A 26,511-nucleotide genomic window follows, 5' to 3' on the forward strand; every position below is an offset into this window, starting at 1 on the left:
ACACACACACACACATACATACACATACACATACACAGACACACACCACACACACACACACACACACACACACACACACACACATATAGACACACACACACATATAGACACACACACACACACACACACACTACATGTGCCTTTCGGCTTGTAGTCATTTTCGTCGCCTTCAGCACCTTTTTCCTCCGATGTGTTGTTGTGGCTTTTGTCGTCGCTAACGAGGGAAAGTTAAAGGACTTTAATTTAAAGGACGGGACGATGGTCGGAGGGAAAAGGACGAGCGTGTGGACTCGAGCAGGACGATTCGGCCGCAGGAAATAACTCGCCGTGGAGACTTTACGCTCCGGACGGGACGCGCTGGACGATGGAATCATTTTACAGACTCAACGAATGGATCCATCAAAACTAACTGATGAGGAAATGGTTCCATGGATGAAGTCCAGTATCTGTGACTGAAAGCTGCTAATAAGATCTAACAGACATTAATCAAGGTACTGGATTGTTAAAGTTGTTCTGGGACACGCTCACATCACGAAATACACACACACACACACACACACACACACTGATGTTCCAGAAAATAACTGTAAACTTAGTCTCTCTGCAGGTTGATGAATGTGAACACACACACACACACACACACACACACACACATATACACACACATACACACAGACAGACACACACAGACACACTCACACACACACACACACACACACACACACACACACACACACACACACACACACACACACACACACACACACACACACGCAGACAACACAAAAACACACACACACACACAAATAACGTGGATGGTTCCCTACAACACTCTTCACAAGTTAAATAAATGATCAGTTCACTACTTTCATTGAATTTGGGTGTTTTATTAAATTTTATAACATTTGAAAATGAATTCATAATTTTTTTTTCAGAAAAAGCTTCAAAACCTGGGAAAAAAAAAAAGTTTTTTTTAAATGCAGAATTTTTTTTTTACAAAAACACCAGAAAAAGTGACAAAAAAGTCAAAAAGTCGACCAAAATGTTAAAAATAAGTTTGAATTTTGAATTTTGACCCAAAAATATACAACATTGGCGGTCACTGCGAAGACAAAACGAGGGTTAAAAGACATGCATTAAGGTACTCGATTGTTAACGTTGCCCTGGGACCAGGCACAGCGTTTTTCAAAAAACATTAATTAATACATTATAATTTGGTGAATAATTATTAAAAATCTGCAAATAATCTCATAATTTGTGCTAAAATTGTCTGAATGTTTAGTTTTTGGTATGCGGTATTTGTAAAGTAATATTTAAGTAAGTTAGGGCAATTATTTGCAGTAATACTTCAGTAGTTTGGCCGGTATACTTTCAGTAATTGTTTTACTAATTTTATATTATATTTTTAGTAATGTCAGCAATGTTATTAGTAATATTTAACAGTCGGTGCTGTTGTGTGATGTGCTGCTCCATCTGTTGCTTAGTGTTCAGCTGATATGAGACACCGGAGAGTTGGAACTGATTTAAAGGTGCACTATGAGTTCCTGCATGACATCACTTCTGTTGACGTTCAAAGTAAATACCAAACAAAACAGAGCAAGCTCGCCCCTCCCCCCATGTTTCCGTAACTGTAATGACTAACTGACTAACTGTCACTAACCACTACCCCTTCCCTCAACTTGTCGGTGATTGGCCGGAACGTGGTTTGTTGTATTTTGGTGCACAGCCTGCGCCCCCTAGTGTGTGTTTGACCTTTACAACCCCTGAGTTGTCTCCCGAGACCGGGCTTTTTCACGGTGTGTTCAGGGGCCAGGCAGCTCACGGATCAAGGAGAGATGACTACCATTTGAGACAAAAATGAAATCACGCTGAAACCACGCAGGAACTCATAGTGCACCTTTAAGACCCGTAATGAGTCCATCTTCCATTAGAGAGTCCAGACAGAAAGACAGGAGACAAAGTGAAGACATGAGATCATCTTAATGCTCAGCTTCTTATTTATTGTCACCGTACAGCAGATAAAGATTCACATTAGAGTTTCAAACCTCCACCAAACATCAACTGGCTGTCCTGAACTACTAAGATGGTTTCATTTTATAACCTTTTTCCTCTTTTAGAATCACATTAGCAGTTCATATAGTGATTAACACCTGATCAGACTATATATGTGTTTCCATTTAAAGATTATGGGCCCTACTTTTCCTGCTACTGAACAAACAATTGACTTTTCTTCCACGTTGCACTGCCTTAAACTAGGGCTGCACAATATACTGTTTTTTTTTTTTTCAATTCAATGTTCAATTTGTTCAATAAAAGAATGTTGGAAATTATTGTATTTTGTTGTTTTAATTCAACAAACTTGTTTTTTAGTAGAATTCTGAAAACTAGCTTAGAAATCTAGACGCACCCTAGCGGCAGAAAATGTAATTTGCAGCCAGGGTCAGTCTAGCAGTCTAGCAGTCTAGCAAATCTCTGTTGACTTGCGAGCTGGAAAAACCAAACTCTAGTCAGGCCAATCACATCGTGTATAGAGTCAGTGGGCGGGGCTTATGGCTGCTGCTGCTGCTGGTGAACAGTGGTCTTCTGAAGACTTGGAGTTCAGCTTTTCTTTGAGAAAAGAACAAAGAACGACACTGAAGTCATTCTTAAAAAAGGGAAGATGTGTTCGGAGTTTAAAGTTGAATCTATCAGCTAGCGTTGCTCTGATTGGTTGTAGTGCTATCCTATTGCGTGCAGAGGGAATCTGAAAGACAACCGTCTATCCCGCCCCTCGGATTGAGCCCTGACCAATGGGGAGTTCCCAGACCCAACATCTGGATGTGGGTCTGGCTTGTCAGGCTAGCTGAAAGTTAGAAAGTTAAAATACGTTAATGTCTGTTTATTTATCGCAAGTGATATCGTTATCGCCATATTCAAGAACTTATCGCATATGTTTCTCATATTGTGCAGCTCTACTTTACACAACCACAGACAGTTACAAGAATTACAAATGTCAGTTGGTTTCTTGTGCTGGTGCTCAGTTTCAGGAAAATAAGACCGGTTGTGAGATTAAATGCTTAATGAGAGAAAGAGAAATAAATCAGAAGAGATGAGCTGATATTCTGCTGGACGTTGGTCCTGGAGAACTACTGCACAGGACGGACCTTCATGCTGATGGTCTTCAGGGAGTAGTCAACACCTTTCCAATGGTACCACTCCACTCCAACAGCAAAGAAAGTTTTGTCAGCCCCCCAGTGATAAACACCGTTCGGATTTGCATAGTTACAGTTGTTGTACCAGAACGCCCCCATACGTAATCTGGCACAGTTCCCTCCATTGTTGTCCTGGTCTTTGTCGAAGGTGGAGAACTTCTGTCCGTTGTGAGTAGCCAGGGAGTCTCCTTCAGAAACACAGCAAGTGTATAATCAAAACATTATGATTCAACTAACATTGATATATACTTTTGGAGTGTATTTACTCCAGTAAATACCACAGTCTACTTCTCTACCTACAGTAAGTATAACTAAATAATACAACTATGGAACTAACAACTGGACTGGTGACGTTTAATGGCTATTATGGTAAAAAAAAAAAAATATATATATATATATATATAATTAAAACAATAAATCTACAGATTGAGTAAGCTATTACACTTTTTTCAGTACTTCCCCCTTACCCTCAATCCGTAATAGAATAAACATTTCAGATGTAGAAACAATACCAAACCTATTCATCCTATTTACTCTGAACGTTTTGTTATTTATTAAAAACATTTTACACTCCACACAAAATAAACCCTTCCCTCTCCCATCCCTACAACCTATTAAACCAAATATTTATTCTTTTTTTTGTTTTTAAAGATGAATTTTTGGGAGTTTTAGGCCTTTATTTGTATAGGACAGGTTAGACATGAAAGGGGAGAGACAGAGGGGAATGACATGAAGCAAAGGGCCTCAGGTCGGAGTCGAACCTGCGGCCACTGCATCGAGGAGTAAACCTCTATATATGGGCGCCTGCTCTACCAGGTGAGCTACCCAGGTTCCCTATTTAGTCATTTCTTAACTACACTGTAACTTTTATTCTTTGTATCTTAGTCTAGTTTAGCCTTTTAAAAAAAAATTTCATGACTGTTAAATTTATTTTTGTTATTTTATGTAAAGCATTTTTGAATTACCTTTTAACTAACACGTGCTGGCTGTATAGAGCCATGAAGTTGTCTTACAACCTCCAGCCTCTCAGTCAGTCACCAGGGCATAGAGAACCCTGTTCTGCCTGTCTGTCTTAGAGGAAGTTTAAATGCACCACGACCTGTTTCCATTATATTATATTGCTGTGTGGAGTTTATGAAAAGTGTAACTGCACTCGCAACCGCTTTATCAGCATTGCCATGACTCCATGTGACTTGAACAAAGAATAATTTTTTCGTGCGTCTGAACCTCAACTCTGCAGACGTGTGTATCGGCGCTCTGTCAACATGCAGAGAGGACGGACAAGGTTGAGCTTACGCACTTTCAGGTACAGAAATTTTGCACCGTTTGATTTAACGTGAATCGGTCATCCGTATTACCGCCGTAATTCGGTCGGTACCATAAAAAGTTCAGAATACCCGACACTAAACCTGATACACTCAAATCATTGACAATGTTTGGTTGCTCTTAAATTTCTTCATTAAAACAGAATTAGATAAAAAAAATATGAAACCATGTGATTCATGAAATGTAAACAGAGAACTGATTTGATTTCTCAGCAACTCGTTTAACTCTTTGTTTATTTGTTTAGGGACAAGTATTTACCATGAACCAATATCACACTCCACAACATTAATTTTAAACATTAATTTCTCGTCCTTAAAGGTTCTATGACAGGCTGCTTTTTGGATGCTTTTATATAAGCCTTAGTGGTCCCCTAATACTGTATCTGAAGTCTCTTTTATATAGACCTTAGTGGTCCCCTAATACTGTATCTGAAGTCTCTTTTATATAGACCTTTAGTGGTCCCCTAATACTGTATCTGAAGTCTCTTTTATATAGACCTTAGTGGTCCCCTAATACTGTATCTGTGCCTCTTTTATATAGACCTTAGTGGTCCCCTAATACTGTATCTGAAGTCTCTTTTATATAGACCTTTAGTGGTCCCCCTAATACTGTATCTGAAGTCTCTTTTATATAGACCTTAGTGGTCCCCTAATACTGTATCTGAAGTCTCTTTTATATAGACCTTAGTGGTCCCCTAATACTGTATCTTAAGTCTCTTTTATATAGACCTTAGTGGTCCCCTAATACTGTATCTGAAGTTTTTTTTTTTTAATTTTTTTGTAGTAATTATATTTTTTTTATTTTTTTTAAGTTTTTGCCTAATACTGTATCTGAAGTCTCTTTTATATAGGCCTTAGTGGTCCCTAATACTGTATCTGAAGTCTCTTTCCCGAAATTCAGTCTTGGTGCAAAATAACAGCCACTAGAGCCAGTCCCACAATGAGCTTTCATTAGGATGTGAAATTTCTGTGTCTGTAGCTATTGAGGAGGAAAGAGGGGGGGCAAGGTGGAGGGTGGGGGTGTGGCCTTGACCAACTGCCATGCTTCACTTGTTTTCAAGCCATGATGTCTCTTTCTCATGGGTGGACCTTATAAGGAGAAGATTCCTGATTGGCCCATCTGAGCTTTCATTTTCTCAAAGACAGAGCAGGATACCCAGGGCTCGGTTTACACCTATCACCATTTCTAGCCACTGGGGGACCATAGGCAGGCTGGGGGAACGCATATTAATGTTAAAAAAACTCATAAAGTGAATTTGAATGCCATGGGACCTTTAAAGTGGAAACCTCACCTGCTCCTCCATTAATGAATCCAGAAACATGCAGTGTGTATCCGTAGGATTCTGGGTCGATGGAGAATGAGGAGTAACGAGCGAACGCTTTGTTTCCTTCAAAGTCCTCCATGTCGACCAGCAGCTCGTACTTGTTCCTCAGAGCCAGGTGGTAGAGAGACTCGAGACCTGGAAACAAACACATAAACATTTAGAAACAGTTTCATGAAGTCATGACTGTTAGTTTGGTTTCATTTCTCACCGAGCCAGTACTCTCCAGCAGCGCTACCAAAGCCTGTCTTGTATTGATCCCAGCCCCTGTAGAAGTTTATCGTGCCATCCATCCTCCTCTGGAACACCTGGACACACACACACACACACACACACACACACACACACACACACACACACACACACACACACACACACACACACACACACACACACACACACACACAAGAGATATCTGACAGCTGGAATGTGATTTATTGTGAAGTAGTGTTAAAGTGCCCATATTATGAAAAAAATCACTTTTTCTGGGATTTGGGGTGTTATTTTGTGTCTCTGGTGCTTCCAAACACATACACGCTTTGAAAAAAAATCCATCCATGGTGTTTTGAGTGAGATCCGGTTTCTGAATGTGTCCTGCCTTCAGTCTCCTGGTGAGCTGGTCACAATCTGCACGGCTTTCTACGTCACTAGCCGAAACGAGCTGGCTAACTGCAACCGTTAGCATGTATGCTACCTCGTTCTCAATGGCAAAACACTGCTACAACACACACAAGTTCACCATAATCTACAAAAAAACTACTAAAATGTGCGCCCTCATTTAGAAGAAGTCTCCCAGCTGATCCTGCCTTGTAACCTACCGACGTTGGAGAAACAGCCTTTCTTTTACTGTCTCTAGAGTTAGCTAGCTGACATGATCTACGATCTGAGCTACTGAGCATGTGCGAGTGCAATCAAAGATAGTACAGAAGAAGAAGAAAAGAGGTCTCACTCTGTAGCTAAAACAGAAACCAGGTGAAAAGAGGATCTGCAGCAGTGAGAGAGAGCTGTGCAGTACAACAAAAATATGGTGTTTTTTGAAAATTAAACCATGTAAACCTATTCTGGTACAACCTTAAAATACAATTATGAACCTGAAAATATAATATGGGCGCTTTAATTTCGTCAGACGAGACAAGACTAAATATGTTTGTCAACGACCTTTTTTCCATGACTAAGATGATACGATGACAAGACTGCGCCAATGTCCAAAAACGTTGAATAAGACTAAATTAACGTGCATTATTGTTGACGAAAAAAGACAAGACTAAAATGTTTTGCATAAAGATAAAGATGTACAACAGTCTGTAGCAACACATATGTTGCGTTCACTTCAAACTCGCCTCACCAGACTCGTGCTGCGTTCAATGTTATTGTAAACTACCCTTTTCCCATTCAGCAGGGCCGGATTGGGACTCATTTTCAGCCCTGCATTTTCATGCCTTAGACCGGGCCACTTTACTTCACGAATGACTATATTAAAAAAATGTAATCAAAACCTTAGCTAACCTGATCATGTTTGCTTGTTCACACACTGATACAACAGCTTACAGTAGATGTGCCATCCACACTGACAGCAGCTATCCCTAATGCACACTACTGGCTCTGCTTCTGACACTAAATCACATTTTATAAATTGTCATAATTCTCAGCACAAATCTCTCCTTTTTACAAAGCTTTCTGATCAAGTCAAGTCAGTGTCATTATGGTAGTGCCGAATCATCTGGCATCATTAATTATCCCAGGGCATTTTTCATATAGAGCAGGTCAACACCACACTCTTATTAATTCTTATAATACTCAGTCAATGATCAACGCTACCTGCCCAAACTGGAGTTCTGGGCTCATATAGCTGCTGCTTGGTAACCTTACTGGCTCTTCACTGTCACTGTTAGCAGCGAACTGGACTAGTAGGCCTACTAGCTGCTGCTGGGGAGCTACAACAACAAGTTTGATTCATAAACATAAACGCTGGTTTGCAGGCACTTCTCCTAACTAACTTAGCTTACCCGTCTCAACGTCTTCATTTGGCGTTTTGCTAAAAATAGAAAAAGTTCATCTGGCCACGCCACTTTCTAGAGCTCTACTTTTTTAAATTGACGCCTTTTCAGTGCCGTTTTGCCCTTTCTATTACCCATTTAAAACAGCTTCTTTTTGTTCGCGGTGGCAATTTTTTTTTTAGCAAGGTGCTACTGTCAGAGGACTCCGAACATAAATAGGTCATCATTAACCAGGCTGCACTCTGCGAGTGGGCTGCATGAATGAAGAGAACGGTGGGCTGCAAGAAAAAATAAATACTGTAAATACAAAAAGTGGGCTGCGAGTGCAGGCAGCCTAGGGACAGCATCCATAATATTCAACTATAATTTAAACCCAGTGCCATACCTGAACACCGGCCCTCACAACCAAACAACCAGACTGGCCCACCGGGAGTACTCCCGGTGCTCCCGATTAGCCAATCCGGGCCTTCCATTCAGTGGTTGTTTTTGTCGTTTAACAGGAATTTACTGGTGAAATAAGGAAGATGCTCGATATTTATATAACTTTATATAATTTATTTTTATATAACTATGTGACTGAAATGGTTATCAGAAATAATCTCAGAAATAATTTGTTATTTAAAAAAAGACTAAAATGTTTTGACAAAGGGCGCCCGGATAGCTCAGTTGGTAGAGCAGGCGCCCATATGTAGAGGTTTACTCCTCGAGGCAGTGGGCTGGGATTCAACTCTGACCTGCAGCCCTTTGCTGCATGTCATTCCCCCTCTCTCCCCTTTCACGTCTTCAGCTGTCCTTTCCTTAAAGGCCTAACAATTCCCCAAAAAAATAAAATCTTAAAAAAAATAAAATGTTTTGACTAAAACTAGACTAAAATGATGAGACTTTTAGTCGACTAAAACTTGACTAACAAAAAAAAGATATGTGTGTTGGGGAAACAGTGATTGGCTCAGACTGAGCTGACTGCAGAGACAAAGGATCTTGGCCTACATGTGAACCCCAAAGCCAGTTTCACCAAACTCCTACAGGCTGCTACTTGGAAGCAGAGTCCCTAAAATGGAGATTCTACATTCAACACGTGGAGGGCACGGCAGACTGGTGGTGAGACAAAGAACTGCTTCACACCTGTGAGAAGGTTGCGCTTTCCCATTGGCTGTCGGGCCTTTGAATGCACCACCCCGCCACTAGGAGGCGGAGGTAGGATAAAAGCTGTCGGCACTGTGTTTTCTTCGCTTTTTCCACGGTGACTCAGTTCACTACAGGAAGCACTCTAGTCCGGACTAGCTAGCTAGCCAGCATCACCTCGCTGGTCGAGTTGAACTGGGACAAATTTATATCGGTCTGGGGATCCGAGGAAATACTGGCCGGGTATTTCCTCTATCTGCAGCGGGTTTAATCAGCCTGGATTCAAGAAAAGGACAACGTTCGGTTTCTTGCTTGTCGACCTGGATTACGGCTCGTCCACTGCTCTGGAACGAAACGGATCGTTAAGCTCTGGCGAGAGATTTAACTGACGAACAACGCACACTGTAAGGCTTTACACAGTTCTGGGCAGATATTAGAACTAGTGCGTTTTGGTTTGTTATTAATGAGCAAAGGGTTCGCTACCATTGTTGCCATTAATGTGATCTGATTTAATCATGTACTGGTCCATATATGATTATTAATCTGTTCTGTGAATGTATAATAGATCAATTATACCGTTGATTTATGTTGTGTTAAGTAGCTGGGTTAAAACCGTAAACGCTATCTGCGAAAACGCTCCTTTCACGGAGTTTAGTTACTGTCCGCGAGATAAACGCGGTGAATCAGCTGTTAGCCACTAGAGTGGTTATAGTGGCCGTTTCCCTCGGTAAATCAAAAGTCTCAATCTGTCCTAAACTACACGTTAGCCCAGACCTGAGGGGCTGAGGGGAACTGGGTCATCATCTATAACTTAGATCAAAGTGTTTCTTTCCCTTTCCTCCTTTATTCTGTTCCTTTTACTAACCCACACACGGACATATAAGCTAACCACGTAGCTCCCGAGCTAACTCTGCTAATTTAACCATGTGGGTTTTGTATAGAGCTAATAGGTGATTTAGCATATGGTATAAAGGTGCGCGTTGCCTAGCAACCCCCACCTCGGCTTCTTCCTCTCCGTGCACTCAGCACCACTACTGCCCTCTTGAGGCTAAATGGTTTTGTGCAGCTCACAGGAGTAGCCATTTTTGGAGTTTGTTTTGGATTTACATTTCGACACCGCCCCTCCCCTTTTACTCACTCTCTCTCGCACACACACTCACACACACGCAAACACACACACACACACACACACACACACACACACACACACACACACACACACACACACACACACACACAGACACAGACGTGTCTACAAGACATGCTGCTTTTGTTTTTGCTTTGTTTGGTTGTGATATTGTAAAATGTATATGCGTTTTATTATTGAAGGATTATTGATTGGCTATTGATAATTGTGACGTTAATAAATTTGATTATACTTAATTAGCAGTTGCTGGTGTAACCTTTTTATGATTTTACTGTTTTCTACATTTCATTCTTCTAATTGCAACATATGTTGTCTATTCTTAGCTCAAGATGTGAAGCACTTTGGATACCTGTTGGTTGTTTTAAAGCGCTATACAAATAAATTTTGATTGATTGATTGGTGATTATTTGTGTATTTGTTGTGATAACTGCTGGTCGAACGGGTCGTGCTCGAAATCACCCCTTCCTTTAATTCCTTTTAAAGGATTTTTACAGAAATGAGATGAGTTTGATTATTGGTCCCTGACTAGCAGGGTGGTGCCCCGTTTTGATTGTTTGTCGATTTTATAAAGTTATTAATAACCATATTCATAACTTTATTAATATTGATAAAACATCTTTGATAATTTGCCAATGATCAAATCTGTACCCTACGAGAATCCTACATGTGAATGACTAAATATGACTAAAACTAACAAGACATTTGGCACAAGACTAAGACCAAATTAAAAATAGGTGACAAAATGAACACTATTGTGAAGGAACTACAGGAAGTGTTGACTTTAGTTAAAATACTCACAGTCCACCGTCCTCCTTCTGAATCCATGTCACAGTACACCTACACACAAACACAGGTATTAGTTCATGTGATCCTTTAACTAAAACTCTATCCAAATGTACTTAAATCAGTTCTACTACTTCACCCTCCCAATACTGGACCAATTTCAAAGATTGTTGTTCCCAACAGTCACCTAAACACAAAAACATTGTTGGCACATTCAGTCATTAAGTTAGAGAGCTAGCAAACTGTCTTCCTGGAGACTGAACAGGTAAGTGATCAATATCCCTCTGAAAACCCATTAGGTACCGACCTGAAACAAAGTTGTTTTTCTAGAAAGTATTTATTACAATGCACTGCATACTGGATTTGAAAATGTTCGGTTGAGTTGGTCTAGCCTTAATAAACTTGGGTTATTTATTTGAAGGAGACAAAATAGCCTATATTTATTTATTTAGCAGTAACTATTGGCCTGTTCAGCACCAACACTGTCTGTCTTTGGTGCTGAAACATTTTAACTTGACTGGAAAGCTGTTTTCTTTGCTCTTTAATACATATTTGTCTGACAATGTGGCTTTTATTTGTGTTTTATTGGACATAGGCTAACTAGGCTCAACAAGTGACACATTACAACATGGATTTATAGCTATTTTAGATATTTTTTAACAAATCACTTGATAGCAGGGGGGCTCCTTGATGAAGCTGTGCCCCCACTGTGCTGAGAGTCTAGCTCTGCCCCTGTTGTTAGTCCTGTTCAGTTCAGTTAAGTTCAAGTACTTTAAACAAACTTTTTCAGGGTCATTTCTTAATGTAGACATTAACCTGGTGCATTTTTAAAAAATAGGTGAGGGATGCTTCTTGCTTTCTCAATTTACAGCAGAAGTTCTTGGAGAATCAAACTTGTGAATCAAAATTAAAAAAAATGAATTATGAAATCATGAGCGATACCAAGCCCTGATCTGAAGGTCAACCTGCGTCCCAGAGAGGATGAAGTATACCTGGACAGCAGACGTGGCTCCGATGGGATAGATGGTGTACACTCCACTGGGTCGGCTGTTGTCATTATTATAAATGTTACTGCAGTCCACTGGCAGAACGAGCTTCTGGCAGCTGGTCAACAGTGGAGCCAGCAGGACGAGGACGACTGAAACCAGCTGGAACAGAAGAGATGTTTTCATTTAGTTTATTCAGTTGGTATCGTTTAATGCACAGCTAGACTACTCTGTAAAACAAGCTGACTTTTGCTTCCCCTGTGCAAAATTTGGGGCGACAAATGATTAAAATTTGTTTGCCAAACTATCAGATATATAAAGTTGTAAACTTACCTTCATGGTCAGATTTCAGCTGAAGTGATCTGATGAAGATCCTGATGTCAGTGTGTCTCGACGCTCTGATGTCAGTGTTTCTCTGGTGTCTCTCTTGCACTTATTTATACTGTTAAGATTAATAAGTTACAGAGCAGCTGCTGTTTCACATCGATAACACTATACATGGGTGGAAACATGTCCTTGAGTGTGTGTGTGTCTGCCATTGGCTTACACAATGTTGGCACCTAAATCTGACACGCCAGCACTTTTTGGGGACTCGCCTCCAAGACCAAAGAGACAACTTTGTACTTTGGAGTAAAGCAGGGGTCTTCAACGTTTTTTAAACTAAGGACCCCTTAACTGAAACAGAGACGGAGCAGGGACCCCGACCTACATATAGTGCATACAAGGAAGATGCATATGAAACTGGGCTTACAATAACTCGTTGGGTGACCTAAAGCCTTTATAAATACCTTTTTGCATAGAATACTAAGCTATTAAAATAATAATTGTTGGCATGATTTAATACATAATCTTTTAATATTAAAACATACATGTGGCACTGTATCTGTGGATGGCTACCTTAGTGACTACCTTACCTATTGGCCAGTAAGAAATGGGGATTTATATTTGCTAATTATACGTTTGAATAATTTGGAAGGCCCCTTGCAATGACTCTGAGGACCCTTAGGGGTCCCAGACCCCCTGTTAAAGATATCTGGAGTAAAGACTTGGTTTTATGCAGTAGGCAATATGAGGGCAGGTACTGTCCCCCTTGTTAGCAAAACAACAACAAAATCATTGTGAAGATGAGTGTGTGAATGTTTAAAGGATGTAAAAACAGTATTTAAAGTGTGATCACAAACTTAAATTAAGGTTAGCATTAGATTAATATTAATCATGTAGCTGCTGTAGTTAAGGTCAGGTCAGGGGGAGGGAGGGACTGATAAGAAATAACTTGTCTGTGTGTGTGTAGTCTCATGCACACAGCCCTGAGCAGCTGCTGCTTCACACGGGTAAGAACAGTGTGTGTGTGTGTGTGTGTGTGTGTGTTTTGTGTGTGTGTGTGTGTGTGTGTGTGTGTGTGTGTCTCTGTGCGTCTGTACAGTATGTGTGCGTGTCTGAGTGTAGGTCTGTGTGCACCTGCTATTCCCACACAAATTTACAAAAAAATTAATTTAAACCTGTTCTAGTTACAGTTAGTTCTAAGAAATAAGGACCAATAATGATAAAAAATCTTGTTTATATTTTTTGGGCCTTTTTTATAATGGAATTTCCTTGTTTTCTAAATGATCATATGATCATATGATCATAAATGTGATCTCACAGGGGTAAATGGCAAATATGAACCATAAATGATGTATATATCATTGGTAATTGTGCTAAAGTAAACATCTGTTAAGTATTTTTACATAAATTGTTATGGTTGTATTGATTTAAAAGCCTAATAATGTGGTGGGTCCACCAGACCCGGGAACATTGGCTGTGTAACAACAATATGAACACCACACAAGGGTTAAAAGATGTAAAAACAGTGATCACAAACATAAATGATGGTTAAGGTTAGCATTAGATTAATATTAATAATGTAGCTGCTGTAGTTCAGCTCAGGTCAGGGGGAGGGAGGAACTGATAAGAAATAACACGTCTCATGCACACAGTGCTGAGCAGCTGCTGCTTCCCACGGGTAAGAACAGTGTGTGTGTGTGTGTGTGTGTGTGTGTGTGTGTGTGTGTGTGTGTGTGTGTGTGTGTGTGTGTGTGTTTTTGTGTGTGTAGTGTGTGTTTGTGTGTGTGTGTCGGTGTCTCTGTCGGGAATGTTGTCTTTCTGCACCTGCTATTACCACACAAATTTACAAAAAAATAAATTCAACCTGTTCTAGTTAAGTTCTAAGAAATAAGCACCAATAATGATCAAAAATCTTGTTTATGAAGCTGCTGCTTCACACGGGTAAGAACAGTGTGTGTGTGTGTGTGTGTGTGCATGTGTATGTGTTTGTGTGTGTGTGTAATATGTATTAAACAACTGCTTTATCGCATCACTTTGAGTGATTTTTTTATTTTTTTCAAATTAGATTAAAAGCATGATGCACAGAACAGGCTGCAGCCCTCACCAGAAACAGGCAGCGTTTAGAGTAATGCTGCCAGCACGTTAGCACGTCCTGCTACAGTAGAATAGAAAAAGAGTTCATTGCCACTTGCACAGGTACAGGGTACACACAAGTACATGTGGATTAGTGACTGACAGGTGCCCCAAAAAATAGGTAAAAACAAATATAAAATTATTAAACCTTCATCATTCAGTATATATATTTCAAATATAATAATAAAATTAATGATCTCTTTGTTTTTACTTGTTTTTGGCAGTAAAAGTTAAATATCCCCAGTGACCAAAAAGTAAACATCCATATTGACCGACCACCCCCCTGTATCTGCATGAAATGGTTTGGTCCTGCCTTAGCGCACTGCGTGACGGTGTTTAGTTGCAGTCAGTAGATGCGCCAGAACTACAGTGACAACAATGTTGCCAAGTAACGTTATATCAAAATCTGGTTTTCAAAAAAGGAAAGAGAGAAAATAGAGAGAGAGGAAAGACAAAGGAAGAAAGGTGGGTAGTAGTCTGTGAGTGGTATTAACCTGTTGGCTTAATGTCCATAGTGAAATAAGCTAGCTAGCTACAGACTAGTGTTAGCCTACATTTAATCACCATTTAATCAGTGCAAGGAAACATTTAGCAAGATATTCATATTCAATCATTGTCCCTGCCCCTTTTAGCAGACTTAACAACAGATGAGTCAGCAGCACCCCAGCCCCCACCTAACTGTGCCCCTCCCTGTCCCAGTGAAGAAGGTGAGTAACATTGTGTGCAATGACATGCCAGTTAGCATCACTGCAGGGAGTCTGTGGGGATTTCTCTCTTGCTCTTTTTACCATTACAAAAAAAGAAAATGAAATATTTGTTAATGACAAAAATTAAAACACATTAATCACAATTATTTTATCACATAATGATCATTATGAAATAAAATAAAAAAACTACTGTCTGTACTGGATGCTGGACAGTTGGAAACAGTGAGTAGCTTACCTGAGCCTGCATGTAAGATACAGACAATATTACAATAATCCAGTTTGATACGTTCATTTAGGTTGAATTATGGAATGACATCTATAGATACAGACTTTATTATTCCCATTATGAAGGGCCATTTATTTGAAAAGCTTGCACACACACACACACACACACACAAACAAACACAAACAAAAAAATCTATCGTATCTAATGTATGTAATCAAGTGGTGGTGATACAGAACTAGGTAATTTGGGTCAATGTTCTGTAGCGTTAGTGTTATTTATTAGTATATGGCAATCTTGCATCAAATAGTGAACTACATACTAGACTTGCATGCAGGGGTTAAATTGGGCCGGGGCTCTCCGGGGCTCAGCCCCGGCACATAAGCCTGCTCGTGTCCAGATGTGCCTGCCTGCAGTCTAAATATATCACAAAAAATATGATGAAAGTGATGCTTTTGAAAACATGATATTTCTGACAATAAATGAAAGATTTTTGAAATGGCATGTCTATTTATTCTCGGCGGAGCTGAGATGACAACAACCAGAACACGGCAACAACCCGCCCAGAACGGCAGACAATTCACCACCGCGGGTCAACTACATAACGCCTAGTGTCTCCGTCGGTAGGACTAACAGATACAATGTCTTCTCATAAAGATAAAAACCGCTCGCAGCCTCCACCGGCCGCTACGAGTTCATGTCGCTCACCAAGCCGTGGAACCGGGTCCTCGCTGTCGCATCTCCTCCAGCGGCTCGCCTCAGAGCATTGGAGAGCCCCACTCGGTACTGTGTGTGTGTGTGTGTGTGTGTGTTAGTAAAGAGAGAGAATGGGAGAAGGAAGTTTGTGCGAGGTGGACCTGGTGACCACAGACCCAAATCTTCTCAGCTGTTGCTACTGTCATATGCTGCACTGTCTCTTCATGTGGCACATTATTGTATGGGTCACTTCTTATATCATAACAAGGTAATACAGTGTGTAATCAAGTGATGACTGATTAACAGTAATGTAAATGCTAAATGCCCTAATACCTGTTGATACTACAACAATGCAGAGGATAGGCTCTTAACCTTGCAGTTTTGCACATATCATGTAAGACTCAATTTCTCCATTTCTTTGCACAAAACTCTCCAGAAAGTGCCATTTAACGGTTTATTTTTCAATTTTTTTCCCCGGACCCTCCTAGGGAGAGCCCCCCCCACATAACTAATTCCAATGTAACCCCTGCTTGCATGCATGTACAAATCACCAGCAGCAAATATTGTGCTAGTACTAGTATTGAACTACAAGCAGCAAGACAGTTGCTAGCCTTTAATTAGAGTTATGTAAAGCTTTTGATGGGACAGTTAGGTCCTAGAGATGTGGTGACAACAGCTGCGCAGAGGGGGCCCAATTAGATTTTTTTGTCATGGGGCCCAAAATTCCTGGCGGCGCCCCTGATTGTAGAACAACATAAATGAGAAAACAGCTGTAAGACAAAGTTGAAATGGCAAAAATGCACCAGAAACTGTATACACAGTGTATACAGTGTGTGTATGTGTGTGTGTATGTGTGTGTGTGTGAGTCTTTGTGTGTGTATTATGCATCTTGATAACACGCCAATAATGGATACGAATTGGCGTGCCATACATACGCCACTTCATGAGATCAGTCTTGTGTTGTAACACTTTTGTTAACCCTATCTCAATGTTTCAGTCACTTTTTTCAAAGTTTTGTATTTTACATTTTAGTGTTTTTTTTCCTCTGTTTTTTAGGCATTTTTTTTGCGAGTTTGACCGTTTTTTTCATTGTTTTTTTAACATTTTGTCATGTATTTTTTTTTTTTTACATTTACATTTTCGCCATTTTATCGATGTCCCATATTTTCTGATATAAAAAAACTTTGAAAATGGGTCCAATTTGACCCGAGGACAAAATGAGCGTTAAACAAATGCAAACAACCCAGAGAGTTGTTTTTCCCTCCTATCCCAGAATGCATCTGTGTTGCAGCTAGACCTTCCTCCACAGCGCTGTGGAGACAGAGCTGACAATGAGAGACTACAGTTTATCAGAAGTTAGAGTGATGGGCTGACATTTCTCTAGAATTCTGATATTTTTTTCTTTTATATTCCAACTTTTTTTCTCTAAATATTTTCTTCCCAATTTTTTTTTTTTACTTTTATTTCTCAAATTATTTTGACTTTTTTTCTCTAAATCTTTCGACTTTTTTCCCCATTTCTTTTGGGCTTTTATTTCTCAATATATTTTGACTTTCCCAAAATATTTAAACTTTTTTTTTTTTTTAAATCAAATTATTTCAGCTTTTTCTCTAAAATTTTAACTTTTTTTAAATCAAATTATTTCAGCTTTTTCTCTAAATATTTCAACTTTTTTTAAATTACATTTTTTCAGCTTTTCCCCTAAATATTTCAACTTTTTTCGTCAAAATATAATTTTATTTTCATCTTGACATATTCCAACTTTTTCTACTTTTCTCATCAGACGTGCACATGTTCCACCAGAAGTTCCTTCTTGAGACTATTAAGCAGTGCCGCCGTCGCTGCGTCTGAGTTGGTTTCTCCTATCCCAGAATGCATCTGTGTTGCAGCCAGACCCTTACTCCACAGCGCTGTGGAGACAGAGCTGCACATGAGAGACTATGGCAGAATAAATGCCCGCTGAGTGACTTCTTGGGCTGTGTGAGGACGGTTCAGAGGGGAAATCCCGGCCCTCCCTCCCTTCCCTTCCTGTAACCCAGTGAGCAGCTGAGTGACCAGAGACACAGTGGCAGTGTCACCCCTCCTCCCCCCCCCCATTTAAACACACCCCAGACTCTGAGCCTGGCACGCAAAGAGACGGGGAGTCGGCACGATGAAAAGGGATCAGCCAGAGAACAGGAAGGTGTTCTCTGTTCCTACACACCCTCTACCCAAACTTTGAAATAAATCCCCTGAAGCCAGGCGGGCCTCAAGGCTGAACCAAAGCTGACATAATGCTTTTCCCTTTCTAGGGCATCATATAATACTGATATATATATATATATATATATATATCAGTATTATATGAGTTATATATATAGATATATATATATACATACATACATACATACATACTGTACATACATACATACATACATATATATATATATATATATATATATACACATACATGTTATAAACAGTACAGGCCAAAAGTTTGGACACACCTTCTCATTCAATGTGTTTCTTTAATTTCATGACTATTTACATTGTAGATTCTCACTGAAGGCATCAAAACTATGAATGAACACATGTGGAATTATGTACTTAACAAAAAAGTGTGAAATAACTGAAAACATGTCTTATATTTTAGATTCTTCAAAGTAGCCACCCTTTGCTTTTTTTGATAACTCTGCAAACCCTTGGTGTTCTCTCAATGAGCTTCATGAGGTAGTCACCTGAAATGGTTTTACCTTCACAGGTGTGCTTTGTCAGGGTTCATTAGTGGAAGTTTTTCCCTCATTAATAAAAAAGCAAAGGGTGGCTACTTTGAAGAATCTAAAATATAAGACATGTTTACAGTTATTTCACACTTTTTTGTTAAAGTGCCCATATTATGAAAAAAACCCTTTTTCTGGTATTTGGGGAGTTATTTTGTGTCTCTGGTGCTTCCACACACATACAGACTTTGAATAAACCCATCCATGGTGTTCTGACTGAGATATGGTTTCTGAATGTGTCCTGCCTTCAGCCTCCTGGTGAGCTGGTCACAATCGGCTCGGACTGTGACGTCACAATCCGAAATGAGCTGGCTAACCGCAACCGTTAGCTCGTAGCGTTAGCATTAGCATGCTAATGCTAATGCTAACACTAGCATGGTACCTCGTTCTCAATAGCAAAGCACTGCTACAACACACACAAGTTCACCATAATCTCCAAAAGAACTACTTCCATGTGCGCCCTCATTTAGAAGAAGTCTCCCAGCTGATCCTGCCTTGGAACTGACTGAAGTTGGAGAAACAGCCTGTCTTTTACTTCTATCGAGCTAGCTGACATGATCTACATCTGAGCTACTGAGCATGTGCGAGTGCAATCAAAGATAGTACAGAAGAAGAAGAAGAAAAGAGGTCTCACTCTGTAGCTAAAACAGAGACCAGGTGAAAAGAGGATCTGCAGCAGTGAGAGAGAGCTGTGCAGTACAACAACAATATGGTGTTTTTTTAAAATTAAACCATGTAAACCTATTCTGGTACAACCTTAAAATACAATTATGAACCTGAAAATGAGTATAATATGGGCGCTTTAAGTACATAATTCCATATGTGTTCATTCATAGTTTTGATGCCTTCAGTGAGAATCTACAATGTAAATAGTCATGAAAATAAAGGAAACGCATTGAATGAGAAGGTGTGTCCAAACTTTTGGCCTATACTGTATGTATGTATGTATATATATATATATATATATATATATTTAAATAAATAAATAAATAAAATAAATAAAGGGACAGCTTCTACAGTTTTCATGATGAATCAGTGAGAAAATTCTCTTTGTGCCAGCCCTGTCTAGGACGCTTGTCAAAAAGTACGGGGAAGATTTTTGATGCTTCGCGCACACACACACACGCGCGCCACAGAAACACACACACACACACACACACACACACACACACACACACACACACAGTGTGTGTACACTTTAAAATGAAAACAGTAGCCTGTCTTTTCCCAGGAGTTAGCCCAATCCTTTGAGCAGGGATCAGTCCAAGAAATCACCCCAGGACTTTAGTCAGAGTTGCTCCCGTCAGCCCTGAAAGGATTTATTTCAAAACGAACCGTTTATCTGACTTAGACTTAGAAAACTTGAATGTCCCCGAGAGGCAATTGGTAGTACAGTACAGGCATATTGACACATAATCCACAGCACAAACATAGAACCAGACATCTACAGCACTATTTATCTAACACATCAATAAACAGAATACAGTAAAAGTAGTATATTGCACATAAATGTCATAAATAAATAAAAGAAAAAGAAAAAGAATTTTGACACATAGTTTAGTTCATTTGCAGTCCCAGCTACTCAGAAGTGCAGCTCCCAGCAGGAGGCTTTCTGGCTGGAAGCCGGCTAGAATCCAGTTTCCTTACCGAAAAGGACATGTCTGTGTGTCTGTTTCCGAAATGAGGCACCCTAACTGACACGTTTATCAAACTGATTCCCGAGGTTTCTGCTGCAGCTCGTTAGAGCGAGCCGAGCTCTAATTGGCTGTCAGCCGTGTGACAGGTGTCCGTAACTAGGCTCGTTACACACTGAAACTTTTCCTGTTTACTGCAGCAAAAACTAGAACCTCGAGTCAAAGTCCTGCATTGAAAATGTTACTTATCCCTCCTGTTGTCCTTTGAGCCATATCCAAAATGTTTCTATATCAGAAATTTGGGTTTCTTTCAACGAAATTGTCAAAAAATAAAATGGATGGTTCCACACAACGCTCTTCACAAGTTAAATAAAAGATCAGCTCAGTACTTTCAATGAATTTAGGTGTTTTATTCAATTTTATAGCATTTGGAGACAAAAAATGATAAAAGAACGTTGAAAAGAACGACAAAAATGTCGTAAATAGCTTAAAAAATGTGGGGCAAAAACAACAAAAAAATGTCAAAAAAAGCACAGGAACAATGTGACACAAACGTCGGTAGGGAGTGACAAAAAAACTTATAAAAAACTTTGGGCAAAAGCGACAGAAATGTCGAAAAAGACGACCACAACGTTGGAAAAAAATAATAAATTTTGACCCAGAAAAATAAAAAAGTTGCACAGTCGACGGGAAGACAACACAACAGTTAAGTAAAAGTTTGTTGGTATTATGGGACGAGATATGTCTCATTAAGTTCTGTGTGAACAGATTAACATCATTTGTGTGTAAATCTGTAATCTGTAAAAAAATAAAACACATTCCACAAATACAAAAGATTACATTTGTGAATTCACAAAAATAATTTGCAAATATAAAACTGATCTACAAATACTCAAACAAGTTTCACAAATCTGTAAGTACATTACACTCATTTACAAATAGCTTAAATGGGGCTGACATCGAGGGCCCCGAAAGGCTTCGTTAACCTTGGAGGCCTAACACACTCCCTCCCAAGCCCCAGTTAGTGCCTCGATGGCTGCGTGTTGACCTCCAGGGACACTATGCTCCCTCCCAAGCCCAAGTAAGTGGCTCGAAGCCTGGGTTAACAGGCTCCAGAGCCCCCATGCTCCCTCCCAAGCCCAAGTAAGTGGCTCGAAGCCTGGGTTAACAGGCTCCAGAGCCCCCATGTCCCTCCCAAGCCCCAGTAAGTGGCACCAAGCCTGGGTTAACATGCTCCAGGGCTCCTATGCTCCCTCCCAAGCCCCGGTAAGTGGCTCCAAGCATGGGTTAACAGGCTCCAGGGCCCCTATGCTCTCTTCTAAGCCCCAATAAGTGTCTCCAAGCATGGGTTAACATGCTCCAGGGCCCCCATGCTCCCGCCTAAGCCCCGGTAAGTGTCTCCAAGCCTGGGTTAATATGCTCCAGGGCCCCAATGCTCCCTCCCAAGCCTCAGTAAGTGGCTCCAAGCATGGGTGAACAGGCTCCAGGGCCCCTATGCTCCCTCCTAAGCCCCAGTAAGTTTCTCCAAGCCTGGGTTAACATGCTCCAGGGCCCCAGTGCTACCTCCTAAACCCCAGTAAGTGGCTCCAAAGATGGGTTAACATGCTGCACGACCCTCATGCTCCCCCCCAAGTCCCAGTTAGTGCCTCTATGGCTGTGTTGAGGCACTTCCTTTCCTCCCTCAAACATACATTTCTTTCCCCTCAAATGTTTTTTTCTCTGCATCTGTTTCTTTCATTTGCCGGCATGCTGAAGGATTTAGAGGCTTATTGAAATAATAACAGGGTGTAATGGGGGGGCGCTCCCAGTTTGGGTTGGGCGCTGTGACAGACTGGGAGCGGTGCCACCGCTTCGACGCAGGAAGTTCACATTGTGTTTCAGAAGAATGGCAGCACCGTGGTAAACGCCATCGTGGCCCGCTGTCGCTCACTCACTCAGCTGCTGAGAAAAGTCTGTGATAAGAAGACTGAAGGCTGCTCATGAGAACCTTAATGACTCCACTTCCTTTAAACAACACAAAGCTCCGCAAGCCAGGAAGGGTCGGCATGGAGGAACACTTCTAGTTCAGCAGTTTGTACAGTTAAATTTAGGCTGACCCTTTATAGACTCTAACATATCCAAAAAATACTTGGACATGAACACCTGTTTCCTGGGTGAAAGTCTTGTGTTTTCTCCTTAACTTCTCCAGGACATGAACACCTGTTTCCTGGGTGAAAGTCTTGTGTTTTCTCCTTAACTTCTTCCAGGACATGAACACCTGTTTCCTGGGTGAAAGTCTTGTGTTTTCTCCTTAACTTCTTCCAGGACATGAACACCTGTTTCCTGGGTGAAAGTCTTGTGTTTTCTCCTTAACTTCTTCCAGGACATGAACACCTGTTTCCTGGGTGAAAGTCTTGTGTTTTCTCCTTAACTTCTTCAGGACATGAACACCTGTTTCCTGGGTGAAAGTCTTGTGTTTTCTCCTTAACTTCTTCAGGACATGAACACCTGTTTCCTGGGTGAAAGTCTTGTGTTTTCTCCTTTTTTTTTACAATTTGGTTGAAAGAAACACAAATTTTTGGATATAGAAACTTTTAGAAAATGGGTCAGATTAGGAGAGTTAAGTGTATTTTTGCATCCTTGTTTCTTTATTCCCAGATGTCATTTTTCTGCTGTTTTATCACAGCGAGTCTTTTTATATTAGGGTCAGGCCGATCTTAAACCCATAAGCCGTTCACTTTGTAGCTTTATTTGGGTGTCCTCTCGTTCTCTCTAAAGTCCAATATCCGCTCTGCTATATTTTTCCTGCTCTGTTATTTCTACCCCGCCTTCTTGTCCCCCGGCGCTCGCCATCTGCTGTCGAGGACAGTAGTTAGGTGTCCCTGCTTTGAAAGGTATTTCCTGATTCTGTTATTTTACATCTTTTTTTTTAAAGAGACTGGATATCCTCTTTTCATTTATCTGGGTTTTATTTAGACAGCAGCAGGGATGAGAGCTTTAAAGACAGATAGAAGTCTGCAGACGAACACGTTCTGCAACACAAGTTCTTATTTTTTAGTCATTTTATTCATGGCTTCCAGTTTTATAGACGAGAAACGAGCACAACAGAACACCACACAGTAAGCTCCCTAACTAGCAGAAAGCTCTACAAGTCAATCTTGTTACAGAGTAAATATGCAGACACACACACAAGCATGCACGCACGCACACGTACATAAGCACACACCGTACACACACGCACACACATACACATGCACGCACACACACACGCACGCACGCACACACACACACACACGCACACACAAACACTCACACAAACACGCACGTCAGCACACACCGTACACACACACGCACACACCCACACACATGCATGCACACACACACACACACACACCATACACACATGCACACACGCACACAAGCACAAACACACACACACACGCACGCACACATGCAAACACACGCACGCACGGAAACACACACACACACAGAAACAACAAACCAACAGTTCTTAAACAACAGAAATTGGGACATTTCAGTGCTACAGCAGCAAAGTATAAAACACACAGCACACACAAACACAGAATATACAAGAAATACTAAATAGATAGATAGAATAACTATGCAAAAATTAAAGGAACGTATAAGAGAAACGGTCTATAAATCTGTAGTTTTTACATTAAAAAACACATGGTTTCAGACGCTGTCAGTCTCCAGTTGGATCAGCTCTTGAGCTGCACCCTGAGACGATAACTCAACATATGGTACCAATACGGATTATAGAAATCCTCCTTTACAGATGTCAACAGGAAGCCTCTTCAGCACAATGTGATGGCTGCTTTCATCCAGAACCTGAAATGAGCCTCAAAATGAAGCCTTTCTGGGGTCAGGATCTGGTTTGTTTACTGTCCTTATCGTCGATGCATTGCATTGTTTCTTTTGTTTAAGGCTTTCCCTCTCAGCCTGTTCTCATAAAGCATTCATACTCTATATCTGTGAAAAAGTAAAGCTCAGTAACGTGTATGTATTCTAGTATTTATTACTGTCTGCTGCACATTGACTGCTGCTGTATTAGAGCATGAAGATCCTCGTAGGGAGGAGGTCGGGGGGGGTTATTTGCTCCTAAAACACAGGGCTTTCAAGAGGGGGGGAGCAGAGTTTTTATGTTACAAACGGCTGGTTGAAATGGCAGAGTTTTTAGACGGAGTCTCAACTACCGCCCCGAAAGCACGGTACTGTAATATGGTCAAGCCAGATAGAGAGAGACTGAAGAGAGAGAGAGAGAGAGAGAGAGAGAGCGCCCAGCGTTTTCACCGATTCATCACTAGAAGTGTAACTGTAGCAAGCATCTCACTATCACTAACGTTATTCACATTCATAGTCAAAAGTCAGAGCTTTAAAGTGCCCATATTATGAAAAAAACAAACACTTTTTCTGGGATTTGGGGTGTTATTTTGTGTCTCTGGTGCTTCCACACACATACAGACTTTGAAAAACAACCCATCCATGGTGTTCTGAGTGAGATATGGTTTCTGAATGTGTCCTGCCTTCAGTCTCCTGGTGAGCTGGTCAAAATCTGGACGGCTTTCTACGGCACTAGCCGAAACGAGCTGGCTAACCGCTAGCATGCTACCTTGTTCTGAATGGCAAAACACTGCTAAAACACACACTAGTTCACCATCATCTACAAAAGAACTACTTCCATGTCCCTGTTCTGCAGGTATTCCTCGTTTAGAAGAAGTCTCCCGGCTAATCCTGCCTTGTACTGACTGAAGTTGGAGAAACAGCTAGCTAGCTCATGTAGTCCTTACCTAGCTACTGAGCATGTAGTCTTACCTAGCTACTGAGCATGTAGTCTTACCTAGCTACTGAGCATGTAGTCTTACCTAGCTACTGAGCATGTAGTCCTTACCTAGCTACTGAGCATGTAGTCCTTACCTAGCTACTGAGCATGTAGTCTTACCTAGCTACTGAGCATGTAGTCTTACCTAGCTACTGAGCATGTAGTCTTACCTAGCTACTGAGCATGTAGTCCTTACCTAGCTACTGAGCATGTAGTCTTACCTAGCTACTGAGCATGTAGTCCTTACCTAGCTACTGAGCATGTAGTCCTTACCTAGCTACTGAGCATGTAGTTCTTACCTAGCTACTGAGCATGTAGTCTTACCTAGCTACTGAGCATGTAGTCTTACCTAGCTACTGAGCATGTAGTCTTACCTAGCTACTGAGCATGTGCGACTGCCAACAAAGATGTTACAGCAGTTGAGATGTCTCACTCTGTAGCTAAAACAGAGACCTGAACACAGGGTGAAAAGAGGAGCTGCAGCAATGTGCAGTACAACAAAAATATGGTGTTTTTTGATAATTAAACCATGTAAACCTATTCTGGTACAACCTCAAAATACAGTTATGAACCTGAAAATGAGCAGAATATGGGCGCTTTAAGTTGGAAGTGCAAAGAGTGGTTGCAATGGAGATGATACACCGCCTCGTCTCATTGGTGGGAACTGCAGACCGGCTCAGTTGCAAGAAGTTGCAAGTTTCAATCCCTGGTCTGAACTGGGCTTCAGAGCCACCGTTGTGGTAACTAACTAATGTTCTCCGTCCTCATATCTAAATCTAAATCTTCATTTTTGACAAAAGAAATATTTAGAGAATAACAACTCCAAGTTAGTTTCTTTGAATTGTACTTAACCCTAACCCTAAAATAATTAACAGCATGTATATGTATGTATATATTCTCCAGTGCAATATCATAGTGTTTTCTGTGTGCAATCACAATGAAAGAAATCTCAGGTGCATTCATATTCATATCTAAATTCTACAAGTAGTTTTTATTACACTATGTGTATACAGTTTCTGGTGCACTTTTTGCCATTTCTACTTTATCTTACAGCTGTTGTCTCTTTTATATTGTTCTACTATACATATATTTTGTTGTATTGTTTACTGGACTTGTCATATTTGTGTAGAGCTGACTCTCAGAGCATCGCACACTAATCCACATGTACTTGTGTGTACCCTGTACCTGTGCAAGTGCCAATGAACTCTTTTTCTATTCTACTGTAGCGGGACGTGCTAACGTGCTGGCAGCATTACTCTAAACGCTGCCTGTTTCTGGTGAGGGCTGCAGCCTGTTCTGTGAGCATCATGCTTTTAATCTAATTTGAAAAAAAATAATCA

The 26,511-nt window shown here is 40.6% G+C and overlaps 1 protein-coding gene across 1 annotated transcript; it reads right to left on the bottom strand.

Moving 5' to 3' along the window:
• Positions 1 to 2,721: 2,721 nt before the first annotated feature.
• Positions 2,722 to 12,277, bottom strand: LOC120551388 (microfibril-associated glycoprotein 4-like). Its single transcript, XM_039788806.1, has 6 exons — positions 12,207 to 12,277; positions 11,880 to 12,035; positions 10,903 to 10,941; positions 6,050 to 6,146; positions 5,809 to 5,976; positions 2,722 to 3,379 (listed from the first exon to the last, which is right to left on the bottom strand). Exons 1-6 carry the CDS (start codon positions 12,210 to 12,212, stop codon positions 3,126 to 3,128), a joined length of 720 nt encoding a protein of 239 aa, XP_039644740.1. The 5' UTR covers positions 12,213 to 12,277; the 3' UTR covers positions 2,722 to 3,125.
• Positions 12,278 to 26,511: the final 14,234 nt, after the last annotated feature.

This window comes from Perca fluviatilis, chromosome 21 (assembly GCF_010015445.1).
Source record: "Perca fluviatilis chromosome 21, GENO_Pfluv_1.0, whole genome shotgun sequence".
In the NCBI taxonomy this organism is placed as follows: Eukaryota; Metazoa; Chordata; class Actinopteri; order Perciformes; family Percidae; genus Perca; species Perca fluviatilis.

Excerpts from the sequence above, each read along its gene's own strand:
- LOC120551388 (XM_039788806.1), bottom strand. Across the intron at positions 10,942-11,879 it reads GAGCCACGTCTGCTGTCCAG|GTGTACTGTGACATGGATTC; the intron begins GTATACTTCATC and ends GTTTGTGTGTAG. Across the intron at positions 3,380-5,808 it reads ATTCATTAATGGAGGAGCAG|GAGACTCCCTGGCTACTCAC; the intron begins GTGAGGTTTCCA and ends GTGTTTCTGAAG.